We start from the raw sequence: 19,463 nt of genomic DNA, 5'->3' as shown, positions 1-19,463 counted from the left end.
CCATTGTCCGTAAGTAAAGTTACCATTTTGTATTATAAATTAGCCCTTTACTGCGAGACACCTATTTTAAGTGTAATATAAAGTAAGTTTGTAAATATTAAAGTTACTTATCTATGATGATGTTTTATTTCAGGTTCATACAGATATATTTGTGGTGAAGTTATTCTGACAAGACCACGTTGTCCTTATAAATGGCTAATCTCGTCACGATTTTCTGTTAAGCAAGTTAGAAACCAAGTAATTTGAGTCCGACTTTGAATTCGTCATTAAGTTATTGAGTCCTCAATCGATCTTTGAGGGGGATTTTGATTATTTATTCCTTATTGTGATTAAAGCTGTAATTTCGAGTCAAGATACTGACACCGTGGTTTGCGAGTCTATATTAACGTGAAGGGAGTCATTTTAAAGTGTTTTTATGTGATTAGGTTTGTAGGAAATATTTTAAAGAACATTAAAATTACTAGGTTTGCACACAACGAGATACCATTTTAATTAATCCTTACTCTATTTTGGCAGCGTTGTGGTAAGTCATAGATTTATTTTAACAACTATAAGTAGTGCATGTAAGTTGTATTTACTATATTTAAATATTATATCAGTAAATTTTGCAATACAGATTATTCTTTAGTGCGAACTGAAAGGTCTCCAGCTCAATGTGTTTCGTCCTTTCGGTACAAAACAATTAAAACTTACAAGAGTAATGATGCAGATAAGAAGTCATGCTTTTAAAAAGGAATTATGATATTCACTTAACTGAAGTCACAAACAACGGATTTTACATCACAGAACTCAGAACTCAGAACTCAGAACTCAAAAATCTTTATTTTTACAGTTTTTCAACCATACAATAGTGTCAACCAAAAATAAACGAAGTAATCCAGTACAACAGTAATTACATATGATTATCACATTGCACATTTCTATGGGTTACAATAAGAAAAGAGCTATCTACAACTAGCTCGTTCCCATACCTATTTACATTCAATTCGTCATCAGGACAAGAAATCCCCGATGCTGTAACAACACCGCTGTAATAGAATTTTCTTTACCCCGTTTCCGAAAGAATTGAAATTATTCTCTGACTTGAGCTCCCCCGGTAGTGCATTGTAAAGCCTGATCCCATTATATTTAAGGTGGTGTTCATAAAAAACAGTTTTATGCCTAGGAACAGAGATTTTTCCCGATTCCCGGAGATCGTAGATGTGTGGAAGAGTGTCAGACTTGAACAAAGGTAAGTTTCTATGGACATACTTGACAACATGTAGAATGTAAATGGATGGAAAAGTTAATATGTTGTTGTCAGTAAAAAGAGGTTTGCAAGAAGAACGCCATGATTTCCCAAATATTATTCTAATTGCTTTCTTTTGAAGCTTGAATAATACTTTGGTCCTTGTGCACTCAAAGCCCCAAATTTCAATGGCATATGATAAAGAAGGATACACAATGCCATAATAAGCAGCTAGTAAGACATCGGTACCAGCGAAAGCAGACAGGCGCCTCAACACAAAGATTCCCGAGCTAATCCTTTTACAGACCGCATCAACTTGCTGAGCAAAATTAACAGAAACTTATTTTAAACTGTTTTAACAGGAACTCCTGTACGGAACTTCACTTCCTCTAAATGCTACGATATCCCATATTTCACCAGATATATTATTCTTTAACTGCACTTTTTTGTTCATCTTGCATAACTAGGTTTAGTGATTTATGATAAATATAATCTGATAAACTATTTATAAAGATACCTTGTATGTGGTTTACGGAGATACACATGTTATCGAGACTCCTCGGTTTTTTTCAACTTATCTCGGACATGCTTTATAAGCAACTGAGCTGTCCTTGACATTTAGTACGGTAGATTTAATATTTCAAGTTCATTTCCTGTTTAAATTTAACTCGGACAGAATTATTTTCCTAGTTTTCCAAGTAAAATATAAAGGTACGTATTGATATAGTAGACACCGTTCTATAGTAATATTGGTGTAATACTGCACAAACGATATACGGTATTACCGCAATTAGGTCAACATCGACAAGTATTGCTTATCAGAAATATGAGTTTTTTCCTAGTGTCATGTTATATTTTGTAGGCAAATATGAAGACATACTCTGATAAAATAGACATCGTTGCATATTTATTTTGTTATAATACTGCACAAACGACATACCGTATTACCATAATCATAAACAACTATAGCTATTAAGACTCTATAATATAAATCTACCAATGTTATAGTAACTGTTTTAGGCAAGGGAATCCCCAACGTATTAAAACCACTGCCTAACTGTATTAAGCTATTTAAATAGTAATTTTAATAACAGATCGTCTGCTTTGAATATATTTCAATTAACCATCGCTGGGATATTTTATTTACGAATAAAGTACGTGGAAGGAAATTAAACAGACACGAGATGGGAAAGCTGATTGGCTGAGAGTGTTCAGGGAACTGTGACGTAATGTAGCAGACGTGTGCTCATTGGCTCAAGCAGCTCTACTTGTATTATGTTTTTACCTCGGGTATAACACTTTTTGTACACAGCGGTCAATCAAACAGGTTAACATTCATTGTAATTATTACTATTATTTTAATCTTAATACGTTAAAAAGTCTTTTTCAATCGTTATTTTGTGTTTGAATATAATATACAAATATAAATCAGTATATATTACTTAAGATTTTATTGGACTGTGATTGTAGTAATATGACCAATATCAATCGGAAGTGAACTAAAAAGATTATGTCATTCAATGCTAGTCGGAAGTATCATATTAGATTACGTTAAAATATCGAGTAATATTAAAGTTCCTTCTTTATTGGTTCTCTCTTTTTATCAAGTCTTCTTTATAATTTGAAGCGGTTAAAAAATATTAATTTGTGTTAGTTAAAAAAAAGTATATATATACTTGTATTTTATTCACTTATTTATTTATTCACCAACGGAGAATCTATTTATAAAAACAATTCAAAATCAATTCAATGTGGTAGTCAGTATCAACAACTAAATACTTATTTTATACCTAAAACTAAAGAGCAAAGATCAAGAGCTAAGTACGAAGCTGATATTAGCAATAACATCATACAGTTAATTGCTAGTTTTCAATATGTTTCTGCCTATTTAACGAGAATACGCGTCGTGCAATAATTGATTACTAATTTTTATTTTAACAGAATAATGACAAATAAACAAAAAAGAACAATAAATTCCAGAACCCCTTTATTAATAAATCCTGTATGGGTACTTTTGTTTCAAATACCCATTTGTGATGCATGGTTTAAATATTTAGTTCAATTATTTATCATTGTCGGCATCAAAATGTATCTGAAATAATGTAAATATACGTGGAACAGTTGCCCACTAATTATTTTGCAGCAAAAATAAATTATATTATTTTCAGTATTCTAAAACAATCAAACTAAACTGTGCTTTGAGGTCCTTGAAAGGTTGTTGCCAGCAACGCCACAACAGCAATACAGTTGATTACTTTATTGACCAACCTCTTCAATAAAGTCCTTCCAATATTAGAGAAACACTTGTATCTCAACTTTTAGTTCTTTTAAAAATTAGGGACATTCTCTTGTTTCAAATTTGTATTTATATAGTAGGTTCCCTCATGTGAATCATACGTCTAAAATGATCCCGTTTTAAAAATTCAATACTAATGTGTCATTGTTAAAATACCTGTTGGAAACTCTATACAATAAACCCCTAAGTTAAACAGTTACCTCCCTCTGTATTTATTAGCACTACACAAGAAAGTATGCATATAATTTTCCCTCTCTAAATCCTAATGTATAAACAAGAAAATCCTAGTGCGGATAACCGGGGTAATATGAAGGTAGAGGGTATTTATTTGTACAATGTATGGAACAAATTTACATTTATACAAATAAATTTAAATTATTTCTCACTAAAAACATTGTATTATTCCAGTGATCTATTATCGTTTTCTGGTTGTTATACTTCAGAACAAAATTTTTAATGACAAAAATTAAATAATGACTTATAATGTTATCAAAGTATTTTGTATTTAGTTGATTATTTATAACAAGAGGTTAAAAATTATGAACTCGATACATTTATTATTTTTTATATAACTAATGATTTTTGAAAGTCTCTAAACCACTCTGACTATTTAATAGATTTAAATGTAGTCTATCAAGGTGTAGTAAGTCATATCAGTCATGACTAAAGACAGTAATCCGCTTAAATGTTAATTATAACTTACCGCTGAGTTACCGACTAATCCCATATTTTATTAGTTTAATGTTTTGTCAATGTCAAAATATACTTTAACAATGGTGTATTGGCATAATAGAAGGTACATCTATTAAAAGGGATATATTTATTAAACATTTTACGAAATTCTATATTTAAGTGTAAATGTCCCTGTAACTTAAAATATTCAAAAGACAAGCTACAACTAGTGGAAATATTTGGAAAGTTACTGATCCTAATTATACTCTGTTACTAAGTGTTACAACTTGTGAAACACATTTTTTTACCAAAAAAGTGTAACAAAAGCGTAAAAAATGTTTATTTGTTGAATATTGAAAACCAAGGTTTCCTTATTATTATACAAGACAACATTTTCATTCTATGTAAATTTTGAACGGCAAAATGGAATTCAACATTCAAATTTAACCACACGATAGCTAGGTTATCTTCATTAATTTAAATTTCTTTTTTAGAAGTGTGGCGTTAAAATATAGTATTAATGAATGCAATGAGTATTTGGTATTTATAGTTTACAGTAAAAATGTTTATCATGACAGAAAAACAAAACATTTTATGTTTAAAATACCTTGTTGTTAGATAAAGCATGTGATGTTGATAAAAGAAGTGATGCAAAGTGGCATAATAAACATATGTAACTACGAGCGCCATATTCGGTTATATATATATATATATATATATATATATATATATATATATATATATATAAAAGGCACAAAGGCCAGTGGACCATGACCGTATGCACAATAAGGTTTAAAAGAAAACAGGTCTCTCTAATTGCTTGAATAAAAAAAAAACCGTTTTAAGCGATTTAAAATAGCTATCGATGTAATACGATTTATGGGCATAGTTACATATATATATATATATATATATATATATATATATATATATATGTAACTATGCCCATAAATCGTATTACATCGATAGCTATTTTAAATCGCTTAAAAAGGTTTTTTTTTATTCAAGCAATTAGAGAGACCTGTTTTCTTTTAAACCTTATTGTGCATACGGTCATGGTCCACTGGCCTTTGTTAGGATTTTATCAAACATAATAAGGAAAGAGCTAATCCAGTACAAGGACGACGGTACTTGTATAAAGAACTCTCTATCTCAGTCTCAATTTCGTCGTCTTAGACCGCTCGGCTATCGGAAGTCTATAAAGTTTTACTGCAGATTTAGCTTTCTCTTATGGGGGATAAGATGGTAAATGCAAATAAATATTTTTTAAAATTTCAAGCCAATACATTTTCTAGATTTCCGTAGGGCTTCCATTAGTTGAAGGTACAATGTTCGATACTCCATGCATTAATTAGCTTTTATGGCCGTGCAAGACTTATTTAAAATTAATTGTTTACTAGTATTCTTTGGAATTTTATAGTTAATAGGCCCTTAATTGAATATATAAAGCTCAATATATGAAGCTCATGATTTAGAGGGTTCTCCATAACAGAATAGTTTTTTTATTGCTATTTCATTTTTGCATACTATAAAGTCTTTCAGTAGTTCTAAATGATAACAACTGGCTCAGAAAACGCAATCGAGCTCCAACATGGGCTCCTACGGTGTTATTTTAGCAAGGACTTTTATGTTGATATTTTAGCAGTGTCTACTATGGGAGATACGTTTCATTTTTTCCTAACCACAGAATTCCTGTCTTTCTATGACCTATCTGAAATCAGACTATAGTTTTAGTCGTAACTTTTGAACAAACTGAAATTCTGTACTGATTATCATCAAGGACTGTATCCCCTGTCCAATGACAAGTAGGCACTATGCTTAAACCTACTGCCGCTCACCTTTTCGCCTAAAGGCCCGCACTCCGATGTCTAACGCCGCCTGCCGGGATCTTATACTTTCCTCCCTTCCAGCCTTGCAATACAAGGACAGCGTTTATTATCTATTATATCATTATATATTATCTATACTACGATTATCATCACCCCATCCTACATCTCGCGCTAAGACTCTCAAGCATATTGCCTCAACCGGATTTGATCTTGTGCCTTAAAAATGTGTAAAATCGTTCGTCCGCCCAAATTTTACCGACCATAATTGCACACATATTTAAAGCCAGCCACATATTTCATGTGCCCGCAAAACTACACCCTGCTGGAGCCCCACACTTTCCCATAGCCCACAGTGATTAGGTCCTTACAAGGTCGTAGTACCATATATTGATTACTACCAACAAAATCTGTACGTGTGCATGGGTCTATAGCACCTACAATTCACCGACCGTCATCCACAATGCTGAAACTCAAAAGTCTTCGTACCCAAATATTGTCCGGGCTTTATTAAAAACGGAACATATATTATGACCGGCTACTAGTGGTTAACCGTGGCTCAGTTATATTTTCTAATCTACGCGTATAACTTACCAATGCATATACAGATTACTTCACACACTCTTAGCTTGCTCTTTCAGGCCTCTGTGGGGTCCAGACTTTACCCCTCGTTCATGTTTTAACAAAATATCCCGGTGCTCTCACTTTCAGAAAACTGGATACAAACCTGTCACTTTCATTACGTACTGTAATTTCTAATTTAAATTTAACCCCCACTCAGTTTTCTATTACTCCATCCCAGGATAATACTCTCAAGAAGTGCCAACTTTAGATTGTAACGTGTTTTAGATACTGTGAGTACAATCTTACATTATACATTTTAGGACACTTTTATTCTAAAATAATCGAAAATTATTCCATTTTATTGCTTTTATTGTCATCATGCTACAACTGTTTGATGTCACAGAGTTACGTCTCGTTAATGATTATAATCAACAAACGGTTTCAAATTTTAAATATAGAAATCAAGTTCAAAAATTATTTACATTTTTTTATGGAATCAACAATAACAATCATAAATAACATAAAATCTTTAGGATTCGTATAATTATATTTTTCAATTACGACACTACATAATTCTATGCTTAAAACTTAGAAGCTAAAGTGTTTAATGTTTAAAATTGTTTTATGTGGTAAAATCGACATTAATATGTGTATTTTATTATTAATTACTTGTAAAAATCAAGCACATAAGAAAATTCAGAATAACATTATATCTTCATTGACAGTTTGATAGTGGTAACGGTATTTCATTTTATTACGTGACTAACACCTAGTGTAATAAAATTGGCATTTAAAGATTGAAGAAGTAATTTAATATTTAAACATGATAAGAAATTAATTATCTCCAGGTTAGTTTGCTAACAATTTATACACGTACAGTACTGAATATGTCACAACGCAGCATAACGTGGGCGGCCAACGAACACAAGGCATCCTAATTAGTAACCAAACTATACAGTTTATGAAAAAGCTCGAAGAAAGAAAGTTTGTGTAAGAGTTTTCTAACTGATGACAAAAACGGCTTACCTAATGAATAAGTATATTTGTACAAAATGACTTTTTAGTGTTTTACGTTTAACAAAAGTGTTTATAATTTCATGTTATCAAATGAATAGTAAGATACATTTTCTAGATATTTTATATTCATTAAAATATATTTCTGTGTATGAGTTATTTCATTACAACTCTGAATATGCTTTACGGCGGTGTTAATGAAATGGTGAATTAAAGCTGAGCACCAGTTTCGGACATAGGTTAATGTTACCACCAATAAGGAGGTGTGCTTTGTCTTCATCTTCTGTAATGATACTTAAATGAGAATGTCTAGTTTATTTCTTTCTTAGGTCGATGTAAGGAACATACTAATAGTTTTATATAAGTTTGTCAACACAAGCTATTTTGTACATAATGCTTCATTTCAATTAGGTGTCGTTCTAACAGCGTTTCAACTGATACTATTCATTACAAATAGGATTTTGTATCGGCGAAATTATAGTAGTTTGAATAGCCACACTATCGTGATAAATACTACAGCAAGACAGCCATACTTTTTATAGGTGCAGTAACAACGAATAAACCTTGAACATGTATTTTTATTCTATGTTGCTTTAATGAGTCAATGAATGTTACACAAAAAGACTTATAACTAATAACTTACATAATCATGGGATTTTTGGTGCGATATTAATTACAATTAGATAATAAACAATAAAAAATACAAAAGGGTAGCAAATAAAATGATAGAATAATACTGTGTACCGTAGTTTCATAACCCAACAGAAGTTACACAAATACGGTTTTTTCTCACTGGCTATTTAAAACTTTCATTGACGCAAAATTGTGCGTTTAAAATGAACCCCACTACAGTCTAAAACCTTTAAAACTATACACAACAATTTAAAACAGGGAATAGTTCAACACTAGCTTCTATTATATGAAAACCGTAACCAAGATGGATGTATAATAAACAATTATTTCAGTATTTTTATTTCTTCGTCTCTCTTTAAAACTAAAAGAACTTCCGATAGGCTATATTAGTAGTTTAAATGCTAAACGGAAGACAACTAAAGCTGTGTACAGTACAAACCGTGTTATGGTTGGAAAGTGGTCGAAGGGAAGCATTAATATTTATAGAAAAGCTCCATTGGAAGATGAAATCATTTTAATAGTTTTATTTTGTAGCATTTTCCAAAATTGATAAGCCAGGTCTACTCGAGGTAATACATTCTATAAAATGATGCCTATATGAACTGTTTATTTTAGTGCTGGCTCCCTCATCGCTGGGATAGTTACTATTACAAAAAGACTACCATTTCTGATGCGATCCTTCCGACACGGCCCATCATGGCAGCCACCTTCCTGGAGGATGAAGTATTCGCTTCATCGTCCGCCTCAACCACAAAATTTAGTATACGAGTATGCAGTATTTAGTTAACTTACTCTGATGGACACATAATTTTCCTAGACCGATAGGGAAATCTCCAACACTACTGCCTCGCAGCCCACCCTGTAATCCTATTTACTATCCTTTCAACCCCTTGTACGCCTTTAGAATATTTTAAGGATACAGTTTTGCCTTAGAAGCAGACACCACAAAAATATATTTTTTCACATTTTGCACATTGGTAGACTTTGTGTACATCCATCTCAGATATCGGCTTTTGACAATTAACCACAACAATATAAACAGTTATCAATGATGATAGTAAAAAGATTACGTTTGCGACTAGTGTTAAATGATTTCTGCAATCCAAATATCCATGATTAAAAATTACTGTTCATGTTCGAAAGTCCGTGAACGTTTCAAGGTCACTTCGAGGGAATGCAGGACTAATAAGTCAACTCTACAATATCTTCTAATATCCGAGTAGTCTGGAGTTTCGTGAATAACCTGCATCACACTTTGTCTATGCTTTTGTCTCTCCTACTTGGTGACATCGAGGTATGTCAGCCTGGAGATGTACGTGAACTCTTTCCCACCTTCTTCTCATCGGTCTACTCTCAAGATTTCTCATTTATTCTGACTGCTCAGCTATTCAACCCATCGTCTTCTCTAACTACTCTCTTTCTCTTGATTCCATTGAGAGGAAGCTCATCGTTCTCAAACCTAACAAGGGCTGTGGTCCTAATGAGATTACCTCTGGGGTTCTCAAGATCTGCTATTTAGAGCTAGCTCCTCAGATCCACTTTCTCTTCAACACCAGTTTTCACAATGGAAACTTTGCTGCTGTTTTTAGATATGAGATTTTTATACCAGATTTTAAAACTCGTGAACGCTTCGACGATAGCAAGTATAGGCATATGGTAATCCAGTTTGTCCTTAGAAAAGTGTTTGAGAGCCTTATTATGGACATCATGAAACCCCTCTTTAAGTAAATTCTTAACGATGAGCAACATGGATTTTTGGTTGACAGATATACTGATACTATCTTTCAGTCAATCCAGTCTTACCATGGATAGCTGCCATAATCAAGTGGACACAATATACATAAACCTCAGCAAGGTATTCGATGGTGTAAGTCATCGGTTCCTTATTTCTAAACCGGAGGGTTACCGTGTTGGTGTATCTATGATGCAGTGGTTTAAGAGTTACCTCGCTTACCTAAGGCTGTTTATCAGATTTGGTTTTTTCGGGTACTCTCTCCCTTTATTGTGAGTTCTGGTGTATCTTAAGGCTCCATCTTGGGCGCCTTCTAATCAGTATTTGTCAATAACATGATAGAGGTCATCTCAGTATCTTTCTACTGTTTGCTGATGGTTGGTGATGTTCTAAAGAGACGTCAGTGGACAAATAAAATATTTAAAATTCAATAAATAACCTACAGTGGAAGAACAATTAGCTTTGTGGCCGACTTCTTCATCGAGAGGACTGCAGTTGAGAGTTGTAACATCAATTAGGATCTGGGTGTTGTGATTGACTCGACATTTGTATTTGGCTCCCATATTAGCAACATCTGTTCTAGAGCCTCCAGATCCTTGGAATTGTTCTTTCTGACTTTTAATAACGAGCCGAAGCAGTAGTATTAATGTTCAAAACACTTGTTCGTCCACTGCTCGAGTATTTTTCTGTGGTCTGGTCTACCTTCCAACTACAACACATTAACCAGCTCCAATCGGTACAGAGACGCTTTGTGAGATTCCTGGTCTGCCTTGCTGGATACCGCTAACATAATGTCCCAGTCGACGAGCTTTCAGCGGTGCTTTTCGTCAGGGTTTGGAGTCTGTTGCAGATCTCTCTTTTCTGTACCGGCTCATAAACCGTTGAATTGACTGCCCTTGTCTACTCAAGAGGATTCGATTTCATATCCCCAAAAGAAGAAGATAGCAGCGCCTGTTTGAGCATAGTCATGTAACCAGAAAACTATCTGCGGCACAGCTCCAAGGCTACTGCGGCTTGGGAACCAGACTTGTTACTCGGTGGATTTCTTTTCATCCAGTGTGCGAGCTATCAAGTTTCTTGTGTCAGATATCTCTAATGATAATGTTTTAGAATTAAGTGTTTCAGATTATTTTGTTTCATTATTCATTATTGTAATTATATAATTATTAGTTTCATATGGTTACTTTATTTTGTTGTTGCTTTTTCACTAGTAATATTGCCATAACATCAGTAGTTTTATATTGTTATTGTACTTCATTGTTGCATTTTAGTACTTATTTTATTCATTCTAATTTATAAATTTGTATTGTTTTTGTCAATTAGACTTTTATAATTTCTTAATGTTTATTGCCTTTTTATCATAGTATTTTCTCTTGCTCTATTAAAGTTTCTTGCATATTCTTTTTAAAACGCTGTTTTGATCATTAGTCACTATTTCTTCTTTAGCGAAAGACTTTCGGCTCTAGCTGCCTTAAACTTATTCTTGCATTTAAATTGGTGTTATACCGTTGGAATGTAAATAAATACCAATACGTATGAGTATACGTTACGTATAATAAAAGTCTTCTATTCTTTCGATTTATAAATTTGTATATAGTCAGTTCTGATACATACGTATCAGAACTGTTAAATATAAAATCCATCTGCGCAATGAACAGATTTTAAAAACTGAAGATGCTTTGTATACTACGAAATACTACACTATTCATTGCCCTTAAGAAATTAGTGCGTCAGTCAGTTGGATGACTTTACGTTTAAAAATTTCATTTTGTTTACTACAATGAAACTTTTTTATAAAAAAATGCGGGATAAAAATAGTATTTCAAATATGCTAATTTCAAGACTCCGTTAAGCAGAATTACATAGCATTCAATCTGTAATGCACAGGTTTAGAAATATATGTAGTCACATTGTATAGTTGAGTATGTTTCTTTATACATCAGGATTAAATATGGTAAATGTTCAAAATAAACTATACAACTCAAAGCTACATCATTGACCTTCACTGTTCTTTCCAGTATTGTAACTGTATAACGAGTATACAAGCTTGTCAACAAGATCCTCGGACTACTGCACAGTTTGATTAGCTCTACTAACGTTCCACAGCTTTGCCCTGTAGATGCAATTTACTACAGTTACCTAGTGTCATCAACTTGGGCGTTTGATATTCAACCCGGACCTATTTACGGTTTCCACTCCTTTGCCACACATGCCTTTGAGAATGTGCAAAATACTTAATCGCAGTTAAAAGATGTCTACACTATATACAATCTTCCTTTACAATTTTGTTCGTTGTTTTGTAAATATATATAGAGGTAAATGTAACAAAAACATATATATATATATATATCCCCCCTGTATATATATATATATATATATATACAGGGTGAGTCAGAAATATGGTAAAATATTTTAAGAGGTGATTGTAGAGCTAAAAATAAGAAAAAAGTGTTATATAAAGGTAGGTCCGGAAACGCTCCCTTAATGAGTAATGGCTGGCGAAAGATTTTGCTTTGTTTTCAGTTCACCTGATGAAAATAAGTGATTCTGAAATTTTTTGCTCTTACTTTTTCACTCAAATAAGGTGAATTTATAAGGAAAATCACCTGAAAAATCAAATAAATCCACTCTAGAGGTTGTAGTGTGAACAGTTTTTTAAGAAAAAAGTATGTAATTTGCCAAAAATATAATAACAAAATGTCCAATAACATTGTTAAATGACCATTAAAGAAATGGTTTTTTCTAATTCAGATTGTAGAGAGTTTAATTCTGAAAACAACCATGATAAGCAAAGTTAACTAAATGTGTAAAAAAGTTATGAAATTGACTCCTCACGTATTACACTACACAGGACACTTTTGCTGTCTTATAATAATTAGTATCTGATTGGTAACAGCTGGTGAAAAACAAACATATTTCTAGTTCAACATTTTTATTTTTAAATACAATAAACATATCTACAATCGCTTTTAGTCCTACCGGAAGATTAAAGATGATGCTCAAAATGACCTCCGTTGTCCAAAATGCACGCGTTCAGGCGTCTTCTCATCGAGTTTCGGACCGGTTCAAAAACTCCTGGTGTCTGCTTAATGTTTTCTATTCCATGAGAAATGTTTAATCGGAGTTCATAATGGTATCTATAGTATCTAAGTTCGTGGACACCTAAAAAGAGTTTCACAAATCAATGGATAGGCCGAGGTGGACCGGTTTCATGGCCAGCAAGATCACCGGACTTAAATCCTTTGGACTTTTACCTTTGGGGACATTTAATAACATTGGTTTACTCATCCCCAATAGATACCATTGAATAACTTCACTGTGATAATTTACGATTATTCGGTGACAGAACATTGCGTCACGTCACTTCACGTCACGGAGCGGAACATAGTATTGACTAGCTACACGATATATGTACTTCTCATTCGTAAATTACTCCGGAAGTTGTTAAATCAGTAAAATAAAGATGTAAAATAAATTATAATGCAAAATAAACGCGCCCTCTTAATACAATTCGCCATGCTTATAGTCCAGGATCATGCTCTACATCCATTACTGCTGAGGATTAAGAAGCAGGGAGCAAAATAAATAGCAAGAAGTGTATTACTGAACACTGAAAGAGCTTTTAACAACATATGCGCTCAGGTGCTTGTCAACCCAGTCTTGAAAGTGGTATTTATGGTCAGATATATGACTGGATAAGCGCCCTGCTCACTGATGGGATAGATACTACCCCTCTCATGGGAGCGACCCTCTGTCCAATGACTACGGGGGCTATTTCCTGGGTCACGCCCTTACTCCCCTACTACAGAACCTATTTTTGAATGACCTAATTTCGTCATTGACCAGTAGTGGTGCCTTCACACAGGAATATGCAGATGATACTGGGATGCACGTGAGTGTCAAGTCCAGCACAAAAGTCACGGAACGAATCAATAGAGCTTTAAACATGATGGAAAAACTGGTGTGATGGGATGTGGCTTAGGGTCTACCCCACCAAGGCTGCCCGTGGTTGCCTTAAAAAGGGCTCAGTTGGAGGGCATTGATCCATTCTTCAGAATTGAAGGCTTTTCCATCGAGGAGTTGTTTGAGATCAAGAACATAGGTGCAGTCCTTGATAAACTAGGGAACCCATCTGGATGTTGTCACGAGAGAGAAATGGTCCTTGTTGCAATATAAACGTTGTTTTATGTCTCAGTTTTTATACCTGCATTCATGTTTGGCGCAGCCATCTGGTTGCCTAAAATGGACACCATGATAGCGGTAGCTAGTCTGCAAATTAAAGTACACTTATTATTAATTCATGATCTGTTTTAAAATTCTGAAATAATTTTGTTTTATATAACATATAAATGTTCGAATAAAATAGTTTAAAAGGATAATTTACTTTTTTTAACTGTTTTTATAAACTGCTGTTTAAATACAATATATTGATTCAAACAAAAATTTAAGTATAATTTTTATTTTAACAAAATAAATTACCTACTTTAAATTCTATTTAATACTAACACTAAATACATTAAATTATTTTATAATCGAATTAAAGGTTACAATGAAATAAAGGCTATAAAGTAAATAAGGTTAATATTAATGGTCCCAGATCATCTAAAGCTGAAAAAAGTAGATCAGATGGCGGTCAAAGCTTCGGTTCCCCTTCAGAAGAGATCACTAGGTAACACGGTAACGTTCTTTCACGTTCTGTACTGATTAGGATTGGAGAACATACATCTTGACATGTCTAAAGAGCATCTCAATGATTCCGTGGTGTGATACTGTCATGTAGACACACCTAAATTTGATAGAATCAATATACTATATGGATTCATTGGTGTAGTTTACTTAAAACCCGATCTTTGGGTAAGGTTTCCATAATAAGCGTAGCCAGAATAAGGGCCCCAGTCCTGGAGACGCATAGATACATTCTCTTATGCGAAACTGAAAGGTACGTTTATACTAGTGATTTTTGCATTATCTTTTTCATCACTCAACTGATTCTTAGTTTTCTGTGTTATAAATTTTAGTTCACTTTCATTACAGTTATAAACGGAAACAATGTTGAGTTGAGAAATAATTGAATAAATAGAATATTACTTTACCTGGTACAAACATTTAACGTGTATTCTACTGTGTGGTAATAAATCAATGTATTATCATCAATGTAATTATTATTTGTGGAAAATAGGACGATAATTATTTTTAAAGCTATAATATAACAAAATAGGCACCAATAATTTTAAAATCGTTGTTCAAGCGATTGTAAATAAAAGTAAATTAATTTTGACTGCTTGCCCACGTAATGTTTGTTATAATAGAAAGTTCTAATTCTGATATCTAAATATGTTATACTAAGGTTTAATTAAGTAACTGGGTTACATAAAGAATAAAGAATGATTTATTTTCTCATTTTCTTACAGGCTACATACATACATCAATACATAACGGTAAAATTAATATAATGGAGTTATAATTTCCTAAATCTTGCCAGGTCTGACTGCACCATTACAAAAGACGGGAAATAAAAAATAACTTCTTCAAAATACCTATAAACTAAATTTATAGTTAAAATATAACCTACATCTAAATGCGCTTAGGCCTATACTTTACAATAAATGAGAAAATATAGGGCCTCCAAGGCTAAGCCTGTTTGGAGGTTCCTTATTATATTTTAACACGTAAAAAAACATCAGCAAACAACTTAATTTAACAATTTAGATCTCTCTTGAGGATAAAAATTAATATATTATTTAATCAAAACATGATATAATAATAATAGTTGTAATCAACCTGCTTATTAGAGTTAGATTAGATTTTTTCATATTATTTGAAAATATATATATATATATATACATATATGTGGGCCGTGAGGTAAAAAACCAGTTACTATGTCTGAATATATAAAACTGAATTTATATCCTCTAGTTCAAACAACCACCTTCCCAATTTTTTAAAAAATACTAATTTGTTTTTTGAGTTTTTTATATTGTTAGGTAATTTATTAAAAATCCACGGTTACATAAAAATGAATGATTTAGTAAAAAAAAGTATTGTTTGGTTTTGGAACTCTTATATTTCCTGAATTTCTTAGTTTTAAGCTGTATTCATTTGCTTCTAAGTTGGTAGTATTTATCAAATCATAGTATTGTTTTAATACTTTATATATAAATAACATCTTGATAGGGAAAATCTTAAGCTGATTAAATAATGGTCGTGAGTGTTCAAATATATGACTGTGGGTTATTAATCTGACAAAGTGCTTTTGCTGCATAAGTAATGAATTTAAATTTGAATCATACGCACTTCCCCAAAGAAATATGCCGTATTCAATTCGACTTTGTACGAGCGCAAAATATAACATTCTAAGTATTTTTAAATTGCAAATGTTTCTTAAAAAATAAAAAATTCTTATAATATTATTGAGTTTTTTTGTAATTTTCGATATGTGAATTTTCCAATTAAATTCACTATCCATATGAATTCCCAAATATTTTATAATATCCGATTTTTGTATCGTTGAACAATCCATTGTTAATCAATTATTGATTTGGCTTGATTTCAAAATTACAGTCAGCACATCTATAGAAAACAGGTTCAAATATAATGTCATTTTTTCTGAGACTGAAATTGACATATTTTGTTTTTTTCCGTACTTAAAAGCATATGATTCATTGTGAACCACCACTGAATTATTTCTAGATCTTTGCTCATAGCAACGTGGATATCAGTCCAGCTATCTTTGACATAGCTAAGGGCTGTATCGTCAGCAAATGATGTTAGTGTTCCTTGAAATCTGGCATCGCATAAATCATTTATATATATAATGAAAAGGATTGCTCCCAATACTGACCCTTGGGGCACGCCATGTAAGATTTTACCCATTTCACTGTATGTGGAGTGCATTCTGACACACTGATACCTATCCCGTAAATAACTTTCAAACCAAGAATAAACTATTCCTCGAATACCACACCTATAAAGTTTTTTTAATAAAATTGTATGATCTACAGTGTCAAATGCTTTTTTTATATCTAAGAATAAACCACTTATACATTTACTTGAATTTAGGCCATTGTATACATTTTTGGTAAAATTAAATAGAGCGCTTTCGGTATTCATATTTTCTATGAAGCCAAATTGGTTTTTACTAAAAAAATCGGTCTTATTTAAAAAATTACAAATTTTCTTTTTCATGAGTTTTTCATAGATTTTTGAGAAACAAGAAAAGCAATGAGATTGGGCGATAGCTATTACACGTACTGCTTAGTCCACCTTTATATATAGGAATTACAACGGCTGTTTTTAATTGTGTTGGAAAAATTCCTTTTTGAAAACTAAAATTGATCAAATATGAGAGAATAGTGACTATTTCTGGTGCGACAGTTTTTATAGTGTATGAACTAATTTCATCTATACCTGGAGAAGTATTATATTTCAATAAAATTAATTATACCAAGGATTTCTTCCTCACATACAGTTTCTAAAAATATAGTTCTTTGTTGGTGTTTATCTATAAAGTAATTTCTTATGTTTAATTTAGAAAAATCAGATGGAACATTATCGGAAAATTTTTAATCCACTTACTACATTAAGAAAAATACTGATTAAATTCATTTGCTACATACTCTGAATCATATTCAAGTTTGCCATTTACATCTAAGACTATGGTTTTGCTATTTTTTGTTCTTTGGTTTGTAATGTCATTCAAGACTTTCCAAGTGTTTTTAGTATTGCCTTCACACCTTTCTAATTTATTTTTATAATAATCATTTTTCAATATCCTAATTTCCTCTAATAGCTTATTTCTAAAACGTATATAATGATTTTTCAATTGAATGTTTTGAGGATGATTTTTGACTAATTTGAATAATGAATTTCTTTTTTTAATCTTGTAACAGATTGTATCATTAATCCAAGGTTTTAGTTTCTTGAATTTATTCTTTTGTAATATCGATTCTCTGCTACAACTTATACAATTTTTAAATGTTTTAATAAACGAATCAAAAGCTGACGACGGGATCAAGTTTATTGTAAACACAAGACCAATCCTCAGCGTCTAACAGCTGCTTTAGCTTCACATAATTGATACGCTGGCCGTCCCTGTTGGGCGGAGGAGGGGGCCGGGTCTCCCCCTCCGCCACCCCACCAAGAGCAATGCATACCAGAGAGTGGTCTGTGATACCAGCGTGTATTGTTGTGACATCGATTGTTACCGAGCGCTTATCATATAAACGCGCATAGACATGATCAATACATGTTGCTGAATCTACTCTGTAATTCTTGTAGGTTCATTAACAAGACTTTCTAAACCATTTACTGCCATTAACCTTTGATAATTATCTACAAGATAATGATTTTCCAAAATATTTATGTTAATGTCGCCTACAACTAAAAAACTTTTTTCCTTCTTAAAACCATCTAAAATATTAGTAAACTCTTTAATAAACGAATCTATTGTATATGAATATAATCTATATAGAGCCAAAATACAAAGGTCAAAGTTACACAATTTTATTGATATTTTTAATTGCGTCAGCTGTTTGCATTTCTACTATTGTTGAATTTATAACAGTTATTGAATTTTTAACATAAATGAGAACGCCACCAGCTCTGTAGGTATCATTACAGTTTTGAATATAAAACATAATTTGGTATTTCATAAAAATTTATTTCTTTATTGTTGATCCATATTTCAGATAAAATAATTATATCGGGAAAAGTATTTCTCCGTTCAATTTCAAGTATAAAAAGATCAAAGTTTTTACGAAGGCTTCTTATGTTTTGATGGATTATTTTTACAGAATGCTGATTAGTCATAATTAAAGATTTTATGTTTATATTTACTTAATACTGAATACAAAATAACTAGTATACTTTATTCATTTTGTAGTAAAGGTGACCTACATAATATAGGCTAATAATAAAATAAAAAATAACACTTAATATATTAACATAAAAAAGAAATAGATACTGGTACTGAGTTTAACCTTCATACATAAGCTATTTATTTACATTTACCTTTGGCAGGTCAGCCTGGCAAGTTACATGAATAACTTTAGAAGCCTCCTCTTTTCGTAAAAAGATCCTTCCATCCCGCACCCAAACGAACTGATAATTGTTCTCACGCTTAAACTTCCGTGCCTCTGCCATGAGCTTCCTCTTCATCGGTGTCAGGGATTCGTTGATATAGACCGGCTTGTCCATTTCCAGGTTCATGTGCCGCGTCGAGAACTTACTTTTGACACGTCTTTTTCTTAGCAGCTCTTCTTTATCTAGTCGGCTTATAAACTTCAGCACTATTCCAGGCGGAGGACTGTTGGGCTCGGATCTTTTTCCCAGACGATGACAGGCATCAATCATTGTATTGGATATATTGAAGTCCAACACTTTTCCCACCTCCTTTACGATAGACACCACGTCTTCATTTTTTTCCTGTGGGATACCATGGATTTCAACAGTGTTCCTTCTTGAATACTGCTCCTGCTACTCGATGCGTGCTTCCAGAGA

At 32.4% G+C, this 19,463-nt stretch overlaps 1 protein-coding gene across 1 annotated transcript; it reads right to left on the bottom strand.

Moving 5' to 3' along the window:
• Positions 1-17,956: 17,956 nt before the first annotated feature.
• LOC124371080 lies at positions 17,957-19,388 on the bottom strand (the record flags this gene model as incomplete). The annotated part of the gene is made up of 2 exons (XM_046829393.1): positions 17,957-18,175; positions 18,975-19,388. Coding segments are annotated over 2 exons (633 nt in total), but the record flags the coding sequence as incomplete, so codon positions are not given.
• Positions 19,389-19,463: the final 75 nt, after the last annotated feature.

This window comes from Homalodisca vitripennis, unplaced genomic scaffold, assembly GCF_021130785.1.
Source record: "Homalodisca vitripennis isolate AUS2020 unplaced genomic scaffold, UT_GWSS_2.1 ScUCBcl_904;HRSCAF=3835, whole genome shotgun sequence".
Taxonomy (NCBI): Eukaryota; Metazoa; Arthropoda; class Insecta; order Hemiptera; family Cicadellidae; genus Homalodisca; species Homalodisca vitripennis.
Note: the sequence above shows the minus strand (reverse complement) of the source record. Positions and strands in the feature narration are given on the sequence as shown.